We start from the raw sequence: 19242 nt of genomic DNA, 5'->3' as shown, positions 1-19242 counted from the left end.
ATTAAGATTTATTTTAAAATACAAGGGATTTATGTTGAAGAAGATTGTAAAAAGCTCTTCACTTAGACACTTCACATAATTCAGGTGAGGGGAGGACAACATTTATGCTGAAAGTCTACTTCAGATCTATCTGCTGAAGGCAAAAAACTACATGTGCTCACCTTAAATCTCAGCTTACAAGAAGATAGATTAGAAACAACCTCAGTATGAAACTTATACAGGTATAAAATGGATGCAGCGGATGGGTGTGACTATGGACGTTGCAAAGTGTGACCTCACTCTTCTTTCCTTTTAAGGGCCAACATTGCAGCTTATTCAATTGACAGCAACCTTTCCTTATTGAGCCAAACCCACCACAGCTTCTTCCCAGAAGTACAGAAAGGTGGTTTTCACAGTCCAGAATAATGGCCCATATAAACGCTACGCCGAGTTAACAGCTCAGACAGCGTAGTTACAAAAGCTAAACCTTGCGTATTGCTACATTACAGCTTCAAGTGAGGGTCTTGTTGGTGTAATCCCCGAAGAAGTTGCACAGGGTGAACTATGGATCTTGAGTAAATTCATTGTTGACTCTGTTGACGAGCTCAAAAAGCGTCTGCAAACAAGCCAATTTTAAATCGCAGGTGTCTGTCATCAAAGCAGACATCTTATTCAAACAAAACCAACAAAAAAGCTTTTGATGGCACTTTACATTAAGATACTTCAGGCCTAGTTGTGCCCTATCTGGATTCTTACTGTGAAACATCAAAATGAAAGAAGAATTAAATGTATTTAACAGACACTAAAACACATTACACATTCAAATAGCTTCAGGTAAATCATTAAGACTGGGAATCTCAGCTGTAATGAATGTATGAAATACATTTGCATTAACATGAGTAGCTTTGTGACAGTGAGATAAAACACGCTGTATGTTCCTGAAAACCAAGTCGAGGGCAAAACTCAGCATGAAATAAGTTAATCAGAGTCTACCGCTCCTGTTTTCACACCATCTACTGTTAGACTGTATACTCACGATAAGAATATTCTTGGATTACTTGGGAAGTATTTCACGCTTTCGATGTGCCGTTGCCTGTTTCTGAAAAGTATTTGGAAAACCCCTTCATCCTCATGTGATTAAAGAGAGTCACAGTGATGAAAAATATTGCTCAGGAGCGAGAGGAAAATGATGCAAATGGCCCACTTGTGATGGTGCCATTAAAAGGCCACGAGGTTTTGAAAACAAGAGAGCCAATATGTTTTAATGGTTATATGCCCTCTAGCATAAAAAAACAAACCCTGTTATTTAGACCTCCGACTGCGAAAGGCTGTGAGTCTTTGCCTTGAAGCATTTTTCTATCAAATTCATCTTTGTTTATTTGACCTACATTCGATTCCACAGATGTGCATGTTGTATTGCTCGGCTGAAAAATATAATATGGGTGCAATTAGAAAAAGAACCACAGTATATTAGGGTTGTTTATGGCTGACATCTTCATGATAAATCAGCTCACCCCTCAGTTGCATATAGACATTCTGCATTATGAGTTCCAAGCACTGGAAACAGTGTGTTTTTTTTATTTTATTTATCTTGTTAGAACAGATATAGAAGGCCTGATTTAATGATAATTTGTCAGTCTCTATATCAAAGATAAGCTTGACGTTTTAATTGTTTTTTTACACTGAAACTGAAAATAGAAGCTAACTGTGTGGATTTTCTTTTTCCCGTTCTTGTCTTAGGTATTTTTTAAATAATGATAGAAAAAAAGGAAGTCTGAATAAAAAAGCCATCTTCCTGCCTCCTTCACAGAGTGGTATCAATGCAGCTGTGAGAAACACCTACAGCCAGACTGCGCTCGACATCGTCTACCAGTTCACGGCAACACAAGCCAGCAGAGAGATAAAGCAACTGCTGAGGGGTAGGATGGATGGATGGATGGATGGATGGATGGATGGATGGATGGATGGATGGATGGATGGATGGATGGATGGATGGATGGATGGATGGATGGATGGATGGATGGATGGATGGATGGATGGACGGATGGACGGATGGACGGATGGATGGATGGATGGAGGGAGGGAGGGATGGATGGATGGATTGTGGTTAAATTGTGGAAAAATGGGGAGCCATTCCAAGAATGACTCAGTGGTTGGAAGAAATGAGCGATGGTTAGTTTGATTTACAATTGGTTAGCTTAGACATTTAGGGAATTACACTTATTTGGCATCTTGACAAAATTAGATGAGAAAGTTGTGACCACTCTATTGGCCTTAAGGTGAATTTGAAATTACTACCAGCAGCCCATTAGCATAGCTCAGCACCAAGACCAGAGAGGGTAACAAATTTATGGTTCCTGTGCTAAGCTAACACATTTTTAGCAGAACGGAGCTGATCCTTTTATCAATCTTCCAATCTCAGTCTTATTCAACAGAAAACATATTGAACATATTGAACCTTAAATAATAATGCCCAGTATAATTTTTCAATGTGATGTCTCTCCCTCACAGATGCATCAGCAGCACTGCAGGTTCGGGCTCTGAAGGATTACTGCAACAACTACGACCTGACCAGCCTCAATATCAAAGCAGGAGATGTCATTACGGTAACAAGAACAAATGTTCTCGATGTCTGCAGCACGTATACAGAAGCCTTTATACAGAATTTTAGTAAAGTGAATTATGACGATGATGATTAGAAACTATTTCAATAACTGCCTTATTATAGCAGTCAAAGTTTCCCTTTTCTAATCCCATTTGATGGTGAATTAAAAACATTTGGATTTTTAATTGTAACTCAGACAAAAGTATTCTATCACACGACAGATGTCTAAAACTGTTTCAGTATGTTACGGAAAAGTGCTCAGATAACTTTCCTTGGGGAACAACAAGTCTGAGCAAAAATCCTATCTGAGAATCTCATATCCTTCATCTCACACACTAGGAGAAGACAGTTGTGAGATAGCCAGCATTCGGCAGGATTCACATATTTACTCTTGTTGTCGTGTTTTTAAACGGAATTTTCACCTGGTTTTTGGAGAGATTACTAATTGATATGCAAGACTGAATGGTTTCAGCAGTTCTCATTCACTGTAAATGTGTTTTACAGAAACGTGTGCTCACTTTCTACATTGCCATCATTCATGAATATTTATAAGAATTTATTCTGCCTTTGGATATTTATTACAGAAGCAATGAAGCCATGCCGTGTGCGTCTTCCTTCAGGGTGTGAATGAACAATTAGGCTTCCCTGGTGACTGTCTTAGTGCAGTTTGAAATTTTTTGTTTTACAGAAAAATAGAAGAAGTTGGGAGAAGAACAATTAATCTTACTATATATTTGCCAAACTTAGTGTTGTTGTGTACATGTTTAATTGCCAGGTTTTGGAGCAGCACCCCGATGGACGCTGGAAAGGCTGTATCCATGACAACCGAACAGGAAACGATCGAGTGGGCTACTTCCCATCTACTCTGGTTGAGGTCATAAGCAAGCGCACAGGTGCGTTTGCATTCCTTTGTGTGTGTGCATGTGTGGGAGTGTGAAAATGCCTTTGAGTTATTTTAACAGTGAACAAGTTAAAAAAGATTATCAGCAAATCAGCCGTGCAAATGCACAGCACTTATTAGAGCTGAACCCAGCAGAGGTGGAAGAAAGCGGATGATTATGGAGAGAGGAAACTGCCCTTTGGCTGGAAAGGAACAGATGTCTAAAACTGTTTCAGTTTCAGTTACGGAAAAGTGCTCAGATAACTTTCCTTGGGGAACAACAAGTCTGAGCAAAAATCCTATCTGAGAATCTCATATCCTTCATCTCACACACTAGGAGAAGACAGTTGTGAGATAGCCAGCATTCGGCAGGATTCACATATTTACTCTTGTTTTAAGGCTCGACAGTCGATGGAGCTGGATGATTGAAATTGTAGCGGCAATCAGGCACAAGATCAGACGAGATCAGTCAGGCAATTTGATTGGTTGGTACTACTGCTGCCGCTTGAATAAACGGAACTGTTCTCAACTTCCTACGATAAGCTACACTAGCAAAGCAAAGCGGCAGACCCAGAGTTCAATTTGGTAACAGATTACGTTGATCCATTTAAAGTTAGTGAGAAGTGAGACTGTTGACTGTCGTCCAGGATTTGGTTTGTTTAATTAAGAAAGCCCATTTTTCTTTCAATACCAAAGTTTTACGTATCAGTAAATGATAAAAAAAACTCCTGGTCTTAGGTAAATACAATAAAATGAACAGCAACATATGAAATATTACACCTTGTCATTATTTATTTAACAAAGCCTAAAATGCAGAAGCCGTGTTGGAAAAACTAAGTCCACTTTCACTGTTCCATTAGAATTAAGAGGGTAAGTAGAAGTCAGGTGCTGCTCGTTTGCTGGTCTGGAGCATCCAGGTGTCTGTTAACACAATGCCAAGGAGGAAAGACATCAGCAGAGAAGCAATCATCGCTGCCCATAAATCTGGGAAGGGTTACAAGGCCATTTTTAAAAGTTTATAGTCCCATCATTCTACAGAGAGAAAGATCATTCACAATTGGAAAATACATTTTCAAGACAGTTGACAATTTTTACCACAAGTGGATGCCCCAGGTTAGAACATACAATGCTCAGAGAAACTACAATAATAACCAAGAGCTACATCACAGACTCTACAGGCCTCAGTTAGCAGGTTAAATGTTAAAGTTCATGACAGCCCAATTAGAAAGAGACTGAAAAGTATGACTTGTTTGGAAGGGTTGCAGGAGAAAGCCTCTTCTCTCTAAAAAGAACATGGCAGCACAGCATAGGTTTGTAAAGCTGCATCTGAACAAGCCACAAGACTTCTGGAACAATGTCCTTTGGACAGACCAGACCAAAGTGGAGATAAGTTCATAAGTCATAAGTTCCTTTAGTGGAAACCAAACACAGCATATCAGCACAAACACCTCATACCAACTGTCAAGCACGGTGGTGGAGGGCTGATGATGTGGCCTTGTTTTGTTGCCACAGGACGTGGACACCTTGAAGTTCACCTTGACCTCTTCTTTATACCAAAGTATTCTAGAGTCAAATGTGAGGCCATCTGTCTGACAGCTAAAGCTTGGCTGAAAATGACTTCAAGTTATTGCTGCCAAACGTGGTTTTACACACTTCTGAATCATGGGGTGTACTTTTTTTTTTTTTTTTTTACACACTGCTTCTGCATTTTAGTTTATTTTTGTTCAATATATCATGACATATTGTACTATGACATGGTGACACAGTGTACTATGTCATGCAATGTTAATCATCTGAAGTTGTATTTACCTAACTACCAATTTTTTCTGAAACAGCAGGTTTGGTTCTTTTCAAAGATTTTCAAATTGAATAATCCAAACAGCTCTTTTAAAGCTCACTAACTGATAGATGAGATCATTTCCCACCATTATTACTCCATTCTAAAAACACGAGTATAAAGCAACCTTTTTCTGTTTTTTTTTAATAAGTTAGACTAACTTAGCTGGTGGCGTTAGCTCCATAGTTATTAGGCACATATGAGACTGGTATTGCTCATCTCACCCCTGGCATGACTGAAAATAAGCCTATTTCCCATGATATCAAACATTTCCTTTGAATGCTCATCATTTAAACTTTCATTGCTTGGTAAGCATGCTGTCCAGCATCTTGGCCCATTATTTAACCACCTCCTTCTATCTTTTTTAAACGCAATGAGCTCCTAACCTTCTGGGTGACCACATTCAGATCCATCATGTCATCCAAGTGTGCTGCACAGCCACAAAGTGGCTCAGTTGTTTTTAAATGTGTATCGGTTTATAGGCTAGGTAGTTCTGTTTGTCCATCTGTCTGTCTCTCTGGAGTACTGTTTATGTGTACTTGGGTCCGTCTGTATGTCTGTCTCTAATTGTTTATGATCAGCATTTTCAAACACCTCTGACAGTCGCATCATCAGCCCTCTCTTATCTGTTCTTTAGTCTGTGATCCTTGTCATGATGTTTCCCTCTCATTACTTTTACATACTGTAACTCATCGAAGAGAATATAACTGCTTTGTGGCCTACGTTTTGTTGCTGGCCTTGCATAGATCATATATCAGCTGTGCACAGGGAAATAGGGTGTAGCAGCTGTTTAGAGCAGAAAAAGGAAAAAAGAAAGAAAAGCAGCTTGAGCACAGCCACACTGGTGATCACTGCTCGAGCACATTCACACACACACTTAGGAGCTACAGCAGCTGTTCATGCCGTCACTTTCATTTACTCAGCTGTTTGTAATCAATTTTGTATTTTTTTTTCTACTACATGTAGTGTATGTCACATCTGCTCTTATGTTTTCCGCTAACTGGGATATTACATGCTGTGCTTCAAAACTAAAAGAAACAGCCTACAAAATCGAAACATGAGCAGAATATTTCTCCAGTGCTGATGGGTATTATTTGATTTTGCCTTAATGTTGCTGTAAATTGCACATTAGCCACAAAAAGTTGCTTTACTTCAGTAGTAGTACAGTGACCCGTCGCAAGAAGAGCAACTAGAATGGGACCCAACTGAAATACAAACAAGCAACAGCATTACACATTACAACCAGCTTTGCTAACAGTACAAAAATCTTTCCGAATACCAGATGATTCGCCAATATACTATCACTCTTGCATGAAGTAGGACTGACCTTTACCTTCTCGATATTTGTGAAGATGATAACCTAGAAACCAAACCATTGCTTTTGGTTGTAACAGCACCAAAAAAAAAGACCTTTGTCATTGAACCAGTGAGCAAAAACCCCTGGATGGCAACTGCTAATCAGTTTAACTGTAATAATAAGGGACAATTATTTGTAGCTAAGTAGCCAATTTCACAATCATATTATAATTGTAAGGGTGTGAAAACATTACAAAAAGGTCTGCTACTGCAGTGCTTCGCTAAAATCTCGTGAGATTTCAGCTGCAACAGGAAGACAACCGTCTATGCGTTTGAATTGTGGGAGAAGTCCTTGAAAGAGTAGATGTTACACATTTGGTATAAGTACAAGTGTATCATTCTATAAACTTTGTTTGCACCAATTTATAACCACAAAATGATAAGGAACACCTCATACAACACCTTTATTTTTGCAGTCCACTTTCTCACTGGCATGATTACTGCCAGAAGAATTTCAGTAAAATAATAGACTGAACTCTGTTAGCACAGTGTTGGACTTCATTGTTTAAACAACCCTGTTGGCTTTGCAAATTAGCATTGTTCTGTGATGGCCATAATGGTTAAAGTTATGGATGGAGTTTAAATGGCTAACGTTACTTATCCGGTCACTGTTGGATAGCTAGCAAACATTGTGTGTGGAGTGGAGGCTAGCATCTGTTTTTCTTTTTATTCTTTCAACTCATGATTTGGTTAGTTCAGACACAGTAAGGCAGCGAAAATATTACAGTGAATACAATGACATATACATATGTGTCTGCCGCGAAGCTGAATGTTTCACTGGTCAGTTATACAGTTAGCTGAAAGCCAAATTCCACAAATCACAACTAGTTACGCATGTGTTTCATTAGCTTCCGCAGTTCGAGTTCTCGTATTGGCTCTTAATGAACAGATGACAAATGTGGCTCAAGTTTGCTGTCTACAAACTATAACACACATTTAGACAATGATTCATTTCTTAGCATACAAAACAGTTTAGCTAATTACACTAGGTCATATTTCAACAAGGAACAATGCTAGCACTGGCAGGTGAAATGTTTGCTACATTTCTGTTGTCCTAAATTGTAAGGAGTCTGATGCCAGCTGAATTTCCAAAGAGTGCTTGTTTTTTAAAAGCCTGAATCTGTTAAATGTGAAATTACTGTGCAGGCATTACTATTACATGGAAATGTTGTACAGGATGACGGTACTAGCTAATGGCATACACTATATACTGTGAGGATGTTTCTATATCACACAGAATGGTTGAATCAAATAGGTGTTAAGTGTAGAAACAACCTCAGTCTCCACTCTTCTCATACATGACTCCTCTTTTCACCTCTCCATACTGTATATTTTACATCACCGTTGCTCACATTTGCTTGTCCTCTTCTCCCCATCCTTCTGATTTGACCACTGCATGCTTCACCCTCCTCTTTCTCTTAGTTTGAGTTATAACCTCAGTCTTTGTTTTAAATTTTCTTTTCTCCACCCCCCCCTCTTTTTTCTTATGTGTAATTCTCTGTTTTGTCGTTTGTTTGTTACGTGGCGGTGGGTCACTGTTGGCTGGTTGTGTGTGTGTTTCCGTGTGTCGTCACGGTGGGTGTTATCTAGGTTTGGCCAGCACAGTCATTTGCACTCAACAGTTTCAAAAGATACCGCTGGTTCCCCCGGCGACGGTTGCCCCTGCCAACGCGGTAGTCAACGGCAACGACACCACGTTCCATCAGATCCATATCCTGCCTCCACCGCCTCCTCCTCCACCACATTCCCATCAGCCACTGCTTCCACTTTTCACTTCCTTTGGCTATAACAGGTCGCCCGTGACAACTCCTCAGGGAGATACACCCACTGCCCCAGGTACACGCCCACTTTTCATTATTATTATTATTATTATTATTATTATTATTATTATTATTATTATTATTATTATTATTATCAAAGCTTCAAGGGATGTTTTCATCTTGTGTCTGTAAAAAGTTCAATTCTGATTGGACACGGAAAATTGTGATTGGTGTTTTAAATGTTTTCTTGAGAAGGCATCCATTAAAGCTTTCTGTTATGAACCATTATTTATGTAATTTTATGTATTGTTCATACTGTCTAACTTTTGTTTTTCTGTTTTTGCTGTTGCTATCGTCATTACTGAGGGCCAGTCAGCTTATGAAGAGAAGTCTAAAGTATTAAAATACTTGCTTCTTGTGGCATTAAGGTGGCTACAGAACATATCCTACTGTGATTCAGATATTTGAAGCGGATGTGTTAGTACAGGACACAACCCAAAAACTGACATAAGTAAATATATAAATACAAAAATATCTAAATGATAACAAATTAAAATCCTTTTGATATTCTTTAAACATACTGCATGTTATTTATTTAGATATTTATTCGTGTATTCCTGTATTTATTTCTCCATTACTTTTTATTAATGTCTTCCCTCTATTTATTTACATGAACTCATTGTTTTGTGTACTTTAGTCTAATTTTACGGTACTTTTTTAAATTAGATCATTGTACTTTTTTTTTAAAATGATAGATAGATTTCTGTAGTCATTTTAATTTTTTGTATTTTTATAATTGCTGAAATTATTTATCTTCTTTTTGTTAAGCCATTTATATATTTTTATATTAATTTTAGATTGTGACCATTTCAGTCCTCCATAACATATAGGTGCCTCTGTTACACGCAAATCAGAACTGTTTCTAATCCAGTTATGAGAAGTTAATCAAATTAATGTTGCCTCAAATAAATTTGTATTAATATTAGGACACAAAGCCTCGTCTCAGGGCAACAACCCTAACCCAGCTGCACTTATTCCCCCTACGGCTACAGCATAACATTCAGCTTTTTCACCACTGACACCAAAGATCCTTATTAGAGTCCCTATTTTTGTTCCAAATTTGACTTCAGAGCCACCAAAAGTAAATCGTTTTATCAGTTTAAGGCTTGAGGTCCCATTTAAACATGGAATCTGTTGTATATTGTGCTTCAGGTCATAATGGGTTGATTTTTCCATTGTTTGCTCCACTTGTGAAACAGCATAATCGAGGAGGAGAAAACATGTAAGCAGCACTAAAGTACAACCGAAGCTGTGCGATAGATGGTGTTGGAAAGTTTTCCATATTTTATTGTAATTTTAGGGAAATTCTCAGTAAGATTCCTACCATTTTAACACCAACCTCTGGTCATCTGTGTTGGTTTGTGATTGAGTTGAATGGTTTTCCCTTTTTTTTTATATATATATATTTTTTTTTATTTAATTTTTGGCAGATCATTTCCCTCTTGTTGTCCTTTCATGTCCTTTTTTCTTCTCTCCTTGTTTATCATCACTGTTCCAGCTGCCAGGACTAGTTTCGCATACAAACCCCCCCCCACACACACTGCTCATTCCTGACCAGACTGACTTTTCTGTTCTGTCCTTGTCTTGTGTGTAAAGTCCTGTCTGACTGGTTTGAAATATCTTTTACCCACATTGTCCTTCTGCCCATAATGTGAGTGTGTAAAAAGTGGGGATACGTTGGTAAAAAATTGAGAGGAGAAAGTTGGAAACTGTTGTGTCTGCGGTAATTTGAAACGTTGGCGTTATCAGCTTTAGGAAAAAGACTCAGTTTTCCTTAAAAAAAGGAAAAAAAGGAAATTGTTGTTTTGATGACAGTTGAATTTGCCAGAGGTTTAGTCGAAGAAATGGGTGATATTTTCTGTATGTTTAATCAGACATTGCATTTGGAACACTGCTAATCTTTTGTTAACAGTAATTCTATCCTCTTGGATTCATGGCTGCAGCGTGTATATTTTTTTTAATTGCTGAAATTGTGGATGCATACATGCAAAATTTTTAGAAAATGTCACCCACTATGTTTCGCAGGTAAGGTGTTCACTAACTGTTAACTCCTCTGTGAACGGCTCCCTTCTTTAGATGCCATTTTGTTTCCTCCAGGAGAAAAAATCCCTTTAGACTCATTTCCTGCCAAACAGTGAGTCCCAAAAGCAACCCGATCATGATAAATACATCAACAGAATACATTTCCCCTGAGTCTCTGTGAATTCGGTGAGAGAAACGTTTCGCAAACGTTTCAAGCAGAATTGAAGGCTGTTGACAAAGGCTGCTTGGTCTTTTGTCTGAGGTCACTTGGAGGGATGCAAAATGGCCACGAGAAGGAGCTGTGTTATCACGTGAAAGCAAGGGAAATTTTTTAATGTGTGTGTTTCTCTGGAGCACTATTGGTCACACATATAAACCATTAATAAACCTTTATTAAGATGGTTATGATGGTTTATGACGCTCTCCAAATGCACTACAGCAGCCCCATTCTTAAAAGCCCAACATATATAATCACACACTTATTGATGCATTATATATGTATGTGTATGTACATTATGGCATATATGTGTATATACACAGGTATTTGTGTAATGGATTTGTTTATGTACTATGAGTATATAAATGTTTTCATATATCTTTATATATATATATATATGCTCTATTTTTCTGTGTGTGTGTGTGTGTGTGTGTGGACATGACTGTGTGTGGGAGAGAGAAAGAGAGAATGTACGAAACTGAAAATGCGGTGTGTATGTTTGAAACTTAAACCTCCCTCATCAGGCTTTTACTAAGGGTCACTCTTTACTTCCTGCCCCCGTCAAGTATTAGGTAGGAATTCATTTAATTAACACCACTTTAACTCTTCTAAAAAAATCTTGAAAAATAAGAAACATCAGACTTAAAAAAAAACAAAAAACTTTGGTATCTTTAGCAGATTTTTCCAGTGCGAGGCAAACTTGCACTAAAAACCCTTGAGTAGCTACTACTTTTGGATCAAAATGGGCAACCCGTTAAGGAAGAAGTGAGATCGCACACGACCAGCTGCAGAACTTTTCAAACTAAAATCTGGAAAAAGAATATCAACATTATCTTCTAATTTCAACTGGTTACTGGTTGAAATGTTATGGAGACATTTGCAATCTGTTACAGTCAGTCAATAGTAACATTTGGTACTTTTTTTTGTATATTTGTAAGAGATAAGTACTATACATTGTACAAACAGTAGAAGGAACACAAATGTACATCTGTCGAAAGGCTAAATCTGCATAGACTTATTAACAGCTCTAAAGCTGTAGATTTACCCCCCAAAAAGGGATAATCTTTAAGATTAAAGTGATCAGTTTACAGAAATGAAAGTCACAAATTGAGTCAATAATCATCAAGGTTAAGATTTACAAGAAAAATATAATAAATTCTTAAAAATTTCAAGAACAACAACTTTCTATGGTTGTTTCCTTTCTCTGACCTGAAATACAGATGTTTCATGATCGCAAACTGTAGTTTGACTGAGACACCTGCTGCAGTGTGTGTGATTATTCATGTAATCCAGCCTAGGAGAGTAAAATTAAGAAGTTTATAGATAAAAAACACTTTTTGTCTAGAGATATGTTTAGCTCTTTAATCTTAAGTTTGTCGTGTAAATCTATTACTTACATTTAAAAAAAATCTTTTTTCTTACTCCCTCCCCTGAACTCCAAATCACACTAAATTAATTATAAAGTCTAAATGCTATAAATGCTCTCTGGTAATATCCGTGATCCAAAACTTTCTACTTCAGTTGTTTTAACATGGCATCAAAGTCAGGTTTATTTATATATATATGAAAAAGTAAAGTTTAATGTTAGATCTGCAGTATTAGGTGGGGTTTGACAATGGTGTTGAACCTCTGGACAGTTATCACTACACACTGCAGTTCCATTTAGCTCTGTTGAGCTTTTTAGCCACTTGTTTTGGTTTTAAAGCTAATGATGTTTTTACCAAAGACACATAAAACAACTTCCGCCAAGAAGCCAAAAAACAGAAAATAGGAGGAAATATTGCACTGAAGGTGACTTGCTAATGTTTCATCATATATATAAAAAGCAATAATTTGCTAACAAAGTGCTGCATTCTGTAGCTTTCTGCTGCCCACATGTGCCCAGAAAAAGAACGCACTTATTCAATTGTTGCTGCTTCTGCGAGTATCTGAGTAGAAATCCAGCAGTTTCTTAGGCCGCTTTAGGGTCGGTTAGCAGTTAACAGTGGTGTTCTGTGTTGAAGGTTGTCGAGGCTCAGAGGCAAGTCCTCACAGTTCTCCCACCCCATCCAGCGGGCCCCATGGAGGCTCCAACGAAGAGATCTGGGTTCTGCGCAAACCCGTGGCAGGTAACTAAGCCGCGCTGCGCTGAGCCCTCAACCTCTGACTCCTTAAAGTCTGACCAGGGGCCAAACAGTATCTGACGTCCGTTGGCAAAATCATTCACTGCTGATTTCAACTGTCCCCAAGAGCAGATTCCGCCTATCGATTTGTTTGAGCCATATGATGATGGTGTTTGAAGGCTTTCAGATACTCTTTGACCTGCTCCTGACAGTCTCCCATGTCCTGCTTATCCCTCCATCTGCAACTTAGTTGAACTCAGTGTAGGCTGCAGGCATTTGCATCGGTCTACAGTCTGTGTGCGTGTGTCTTTCATGTGGGAGAGAACAAAATACCAAGGAGAGAGAAAGAAATAGGAGAGAGAAATCAGTGCGGGTGTGTTTGTGAGTGTGTGAGAGCGAGAAGCACGTCTTTATTCCACTTTTGTGTTTGTCACTCAGTCGTCTTGTCAGTCTTGTCCATCCAACCACATGCTGTCCAGTGCATTTCAATGGAGAGTCACACCTTTTACAGTGTAGATTTGGATATAAACCACTGTGTGTGTGCGTGTGTGTGTGTGTGTGTGTGTGTGTGTATGCATCCATCTGTCTGCTGCATGGACAAAAATCTGTTCATAATGTCTGGATGGTTGTATGGCCGTGTGATTGCACGTGTACTACGTGTGTGCGTGTGTGCGTTTGTGTGTTGCAGGTGGGGATCGCAGCAGTATGGGCAGTTCTGGAAGCGTAACCAGTGTGAGGTCTTCAGGCAGCGGTCAGAGTGCTGGCAGTGCTGCACACATCCTCCATGCACAGGCTGAGGGTGTTAAGGTACCACATGCACACACACACACACACACACACACACACACACACACACACACACACACCTGTCCTTACTGTAAACCAAAACTTCATTCTTACTGAGACTTACCAACTAAAATCTTTGGTTTCCAAAAATCCACTCAAACAATATGCTATCCTCTAAGTAAGTTTAGATACTCCTTAAAAAAGATAAAAAATGAACTATCACTTAACAAAATAAATATAAAGAAATTTAAAATTAGCCTACAGAGAGAGAGTGTTTTTGACGAATACGGAGAATATAATTCCTACAATAAATTAACAGTGATGCTATAATGTTCAATTTTATGCGCCTCTAGTCTTCAATGTATTTAAAAAATATAAACAAATCTAATTGTTAGAGTTGTACGGAAGCCGAGAACGGCCGTGGATTTTTATTTTATTTTAGGCACTGTTATCTCGTGGTAATGACTTATTATTTCGTTATCTCGAGATAACAAAGATCGTTTTCTCGTGATAACGAATTAATTTATGTGTTCGTCTTGATTTCAAGCTACAAGAGCTGCCACGAACGGCTTCTGTAGCCACTGACTGTAGCTGTCATAGACATATAAAGATGTCATATGAAGATAATCTCTTTAAATGTCTAAATAGCTGTAGCCTACCGATAAGTTACACTTTACGTTAGCTTGTTTACTTGACTAGGTTTGTTTTCTACCGGTTAGCAGACGAAAGGCTTACAAACTCCTATCTATCCAGCTGCTTCAGGTAAGGTAACAATTGAGTCGTTATCACGAGAAAACAATCTTTGTTATAACGAGATAATAAGTCGTTGTCACGAGATAACAGTGCATAAAAAAATAAAAATAATCTACGGCCGTTCTCGGATTCCGTGGGAGTTGTCAAAGGCAGATAGGTTTAGCAGCTATGAATAACATAAAAACTTATTCTATATTCTACAATCAGCAGATTCATTGGTAACAGGTGAGGGTGTCAGGATTGGGTATAAAAGGAACATTCACAGCAACATTCTGTACAATTCATGAATACCTCCCATCACAGTTTTTCAGTCCGATTTTACAGCCCTGAAAGCTGCAGAATCAAGATGCAAATGTTTTAATGGTCATCATATATATTATATGATTTCCCCCAGATCATTCATTAAAGTGATTCATCTTTTATGAGATGATGAAATTAATGATAAATTGATCTAATTTCATTGTTCTTAACTGACAAAAAGGGAGGCTCTAAAACAGGGGTCTCAAACTCAAATGAGCTGGGGGCCACTGCTGGCACTGTCATGTCATTGGAGGGCCACTTTAGCTTTCAAGTAGTGCAAAAAATATATGTATATTTCTGAAAATATAGTGTTTGACAGCACTTATGCTGACATAAGTATACACATATTTTTGCTAATGCATTCTCTCACAGAATGAACATGCAGCAACAAGCAGTTTTAAACAATGCAAATTCTTTTTCTTAAACCCTTTTTAAGCCTTGAAATGACAAAGTAACAAATGAAACATCAAAATACATGTGTACCTAACTTCTTGCTAACACACTTAACAGGACTTATTCGTAGAAGCATTTTTAACAGTTACTGCAGATACTTTTTTTTTACTTTTAAGCAACTTTCTTTAACATTGCACTCAACAAAAAGATCATCCCTGAGTCCATTTGTGCTTTATTTCTTGCCAGATACTTGGCAGCGCTTCTGCTCACACAGCTGAGCAAAATTTACTCTGATGGAAGTTACAGCTTCAACTCTGAGGGCATCTGTAAGCCTTGACCAGTATTTGCTTTTATGAAAGTTCATTGTAGAGAACAGTTTCTCACACAAATGTGCTTCCAAAAAGGCACATTTTACGACTAAAAACTCTGGACAGTTCTGGGAATGATGGGGGCAGCTCTTTCGGAAACTTTGCAGTCTTATCTGCTTTCCCCTGTGCCTCTCTGAATTTTGCTCTCAGTTCACTGTTGCACTGCAAGTCAATGAGTTCAGTTTGCCATACACTGGGGATGCTCTCCACATCAGCTGAGAAGGGATCTACAAACAGCTGGAAAGTGTCATGGTGTGTCTTGAAGTCAGCAAATCTCTCATCAAACTCTCGCTGCAGGTTTTCAATGGCAGAGACATATTATATTCATCACCAATGAATGATGGGCCATCTTCCACCAAAGATCTGCATGCAGCAAAGTGAGGTTTTTTGCAGACAGCTGAGTTTTCCACAGTCTCAGTTTTGTGGAGAAGACTTTCAGTATTTCAAAGGCTGTTGTGTTGAGCTGTCCAGGACCCTGCAGGTTTAGGTTCAGGATTTTTAGCTCCTGTGTTTTGTCCAAAAGGAACGCCAAAACCATTATCCATTTTGGATCATCCAGCTCAGGAACATCCAGTCTGCCATCTTCCATGAATGTCTTCACTTCAGCTCTTAAGTCAAAAAGTTTCCCCTGCTGAGCCAGCACACCTCAGTAAAGTAAAGTACATCACCGTATGATGCCTCGATTTCTTCCAAAAAGGCCCGGAACGGGCGGTGTTATAAACCTCTGGATCTGATATAATTTACACATTTCAGGACGACAGACATGACACGTTCACATTTCATTGCTGCACAATGCATGTTGATGTATAATGCAGTGCAGAGCCACTGCTGGATCTGCGCTTTCCTCCTCTAACTTTCTCTGTACCAGTGCTACCAGTCCGTTTTTTCTGCCTGTCATGGCCGGTGCCCCGTCAGTGATAACGCCCACCAGCCTGTTCCACGGCACAACAAGCCGCTCCATCGTACCGTACAGCTGCTCAAATGTTTGGCCATACATTGGACAAAAATTCAGCAACTCTTCTGTCACCTCAAACATGTCATCAACACCCCTGATGAAAATTGCTAGCTGAGCATTGTCAGTTTTGCCGATACTTTCATCGAGCGCCACAGAGTATGCAGTGAAATTTCAGCCTTTATCCCGTAACTGTTCATAGATGTTACTTGATAACTCATTAATCTATGCTCTGCCGTAGTGTTTGCAGACAGAGCAACGTTGTTGAACAAGCTTTTCTTTTCAGGACATAGAATATCAGCAACTTGCAACATGCAATCCTTCAGAAATTTCCCTTCGGTGAATGGCTTTCCCACTTTGGCGAGTAATTCACAAACTACGTAATTTGCTTGAACTGCAGCATCAGCATCCTTACTGGCTTTGAGGGATAGTAGTCCCCTTCGTAGCTGCTCTACTCGATCTTTCCTGTCATCTCCCTTGTAGTTGTCATAATGTTCTCCGTGTTTAGTCGCATAATGACGCCTCAGATTATATTCCTTAAGAACTTTCTGAGTTTCTCCTTGCATACAAGGCAGATCGCATTTCCACCGAATTCAACAAAAAAATGTCCATCTTTCTTGGAATTGTCTGTGTTCATCATCCACCTCATTTTAGTTTTGGAAAGCAACATCTTCTGTTTCTTTTTCTTCTGCTTCTTTTTCTTCTGCTAGCTACTACAACTTTTCTCATTTCGTTGTCAGCTTATCAAAAACTGCACTTACTGTACAATTATTTTGCTTTTACTATATATATATATATATCAATAGAATGATTTTTTTTGTATAAAGTAACCATATTGGGCCATATTGCATTGTATTTTTGACATCAAGTCGTGGGCCAGATATAGGGAGTGCATGGGCCTGAAGTGGCCCTCGGGCCGCAAGTTTGAGACCCCTGATCTAAAATATTATGCCAAGGCATGCATGTGTAATTCTATTTGCTGCACTGAGTACAGTGTCACCCACAGAGTTTAAGAGTTTAACCAACTCCACTTCACTTGAGCCAGAAGATGACTTTCAAGCAATCAAAATGACTGCAGTGACGGGAAAAATACATTTTACGAGGCTGAAGTAACTAAATATATTAACCAGTTAGCTTGGGAAAACTTCATGTAAAACTATTCATGTAAAAATAACCACAGGGTGCCGTAGTCGAGAGAGTCCAAGCATGAAACCTTTTTTTATTATCATTACCTCAGAATCACAAGTTAATTATCTCGAGGTAACAAAGATTATCTCATCATGAAACTGGATACATTTCCATTTTGCATTCCCTGAAATAAAGCTTGAATGCATACAGAAAATTTAAAAATAGACAAAAAGGTTCAAAAGGAAACATGAAATGAATAGGCTGCAAATTTTACAAATATTGCAGAATGACAAAAAAAATACATACAGCAATTTTAAATAACTGTAAGGCAAAATATTAAAGGAAAAGTCTAATAAAAAAACATCATGGACAATTAAATGCAGGGATGAAAGAATAAGCATATCAATAGAATAATAAGGAATTATTAATTCAATAAATGACATTGAAAATTAAATGTCAAATTAAACAAGTTAAATGAATACAGAGGTTTCGCTGCTTTGATTTCACATTAATTAGCATATTCATTATTTATCTACTCATTCTATGTTTAAATTAAGTTCAGATTATGGCAATGTCTTCCATACTAAAGGGACAGTTCTGGATTTTTTGAAGTGGGGTTGTGTGACGTACTTATGGGCAGTTAGTACCTTACCTGCCTTACCTGTCAGAGCACTCGCTATTTGGAGAAGCAGGGAGGAATTCTCGTGGGTACTGAATGCAGGGACAAAAGAAGAGCAAAATTTGGCCATCTAAAACAACTCAAACCTCACCCATTTCAAAGCAGTTCAGCAAACACTATGTAGATGTTTTTTCATGACAATCCACGTTTGTATGTGCTCTGTAAGAAGAGACTTTGTAACATTCAAACAAAGAGAGAATGCGTTCTTTCCTCCACAAAATTAAGGGAGAATGAATTGATGCTGAAGTATAAGGAGTACCCTAGTTGGGGTAAATTATTATGTGGCTGCCTATTTCTAACGCATAGCCATTGTTACATGCTAACAGGTGGCCACAACATTGATAACAGAAAAAAAAAATCAATTTCTTGTCCCTGGAGAAAGTATTCAAGCATATGTTCCCCAGGAACAAGAAATATTTTAAGCTGCTAAAATGCCTGTTCATGTTTATGCATGCAAGCGCTTATAGATGTGTCTGTGTATTTTTGCAGCTTTTAGCCACGGTCCTATCACAGTCTGCCAAAGCCAAGGAGCATCTGCTGGAGCAGTCCAAGCCTGTGGACCAACCTGCAGGCAAGATGAGGGAGTTGCTCTGCAACCCTGTTACTGTGTTTTAGACATTTAAAGGAATCCCAGTAAACACACTGTACTTTACACTGCTATGAAGCTGGTGAGCAGGACAAGGAGGAGGAAAAGGTGAAAACTGAGGAGAAGGAGAGTTCAGTTAGAAAAACAGGAGTAATAATAATTTGTCTTAAGATAATATTATCAGATCGCTTCTACACACACACACACACACATCTTGGCTTGTTCAGCAGACAGATGGCCAAGGCAGGGAATGTAGGAGGAAGTATAGAAGTATGTGATTGGCTCATAGTGTTTTTGTATCTTGGAAAGCAAGAATTTGATTGGTTGCTTAATGAAGCAATGAAAGGAACTGAGCAGAAATAAGTTGGCTGCGGAGGGTAGAGGTCAGATGGCGAGCTGGGTAAACTCATCTGTTGATCGATGGAAGTGTACAAAGATAGGCTGACAGCTTGTAACTGGCCAATGACATTTTTTTTCCC

General features: G+C 38.6%; 1 protein-coding gene across 5 annotated transcripts in view; it reads left to right on the top strand.

The window, feature by feature from the left end:
* caskin1 (CASK interacting protein 1) overlaps positions 1-19242 on the top strand; it is a 121563-nt gene that overhangs the window by 83064 nt on the left and 19257 nt on the right. For 2 of the 5 annotated variants that reach the window (XM_072368646.1, XM_072368647.1), the window contains exons 8-14: positions 1790-1898; positions 2491-2585; positions 3360-3477; positions 8248-8493; positions 12720-12824; positions 13507-13625; positions 18667-18748. In XM_072368646.1, the coding sequence (XP_072224747.1) occupies positions 1790-1898; positions 2491-2585; positions 3360-3477; positions 8248-8493; positions 12720-12824; positions 13507-13625; positions 18667-18748 (874 nt within the window). The remainder of the gene's footprint in view (positions 1-1789; positions 1899-2490; positions 2586-3359; positions 3478-8247; positions 8494-12719; positions 12825-13506; positions 13626-18666; positions 18749-19242) is intronic. The other 3 variants (XM_072368648.1, XM_072368649.1, XM_072368650.1) reach the window with 3 other exon arrangements.

Source organism: Leuresthes tenuis, unplaced genomic scaffold (genome assembly GCF_036924035.1).
Source record: "Leuresthes tenuis unplaced genomic scaffold, fLeuTen1.0.hap1 SCAF_17, whole genome shotgun sequence".
NCBI classification, from domain to species: Eukaryota; Metazoa; Chordata; class Actinopteri; order Atheriniformes; family Atherinopsidae; genus Leuresthes; species Leuresthes tenuis.
The sequence above is the reverse complement of the archived record's forward strand: the minus strand, read 5'-3'. Positions and strand labels throughout refer to the sequence as shown.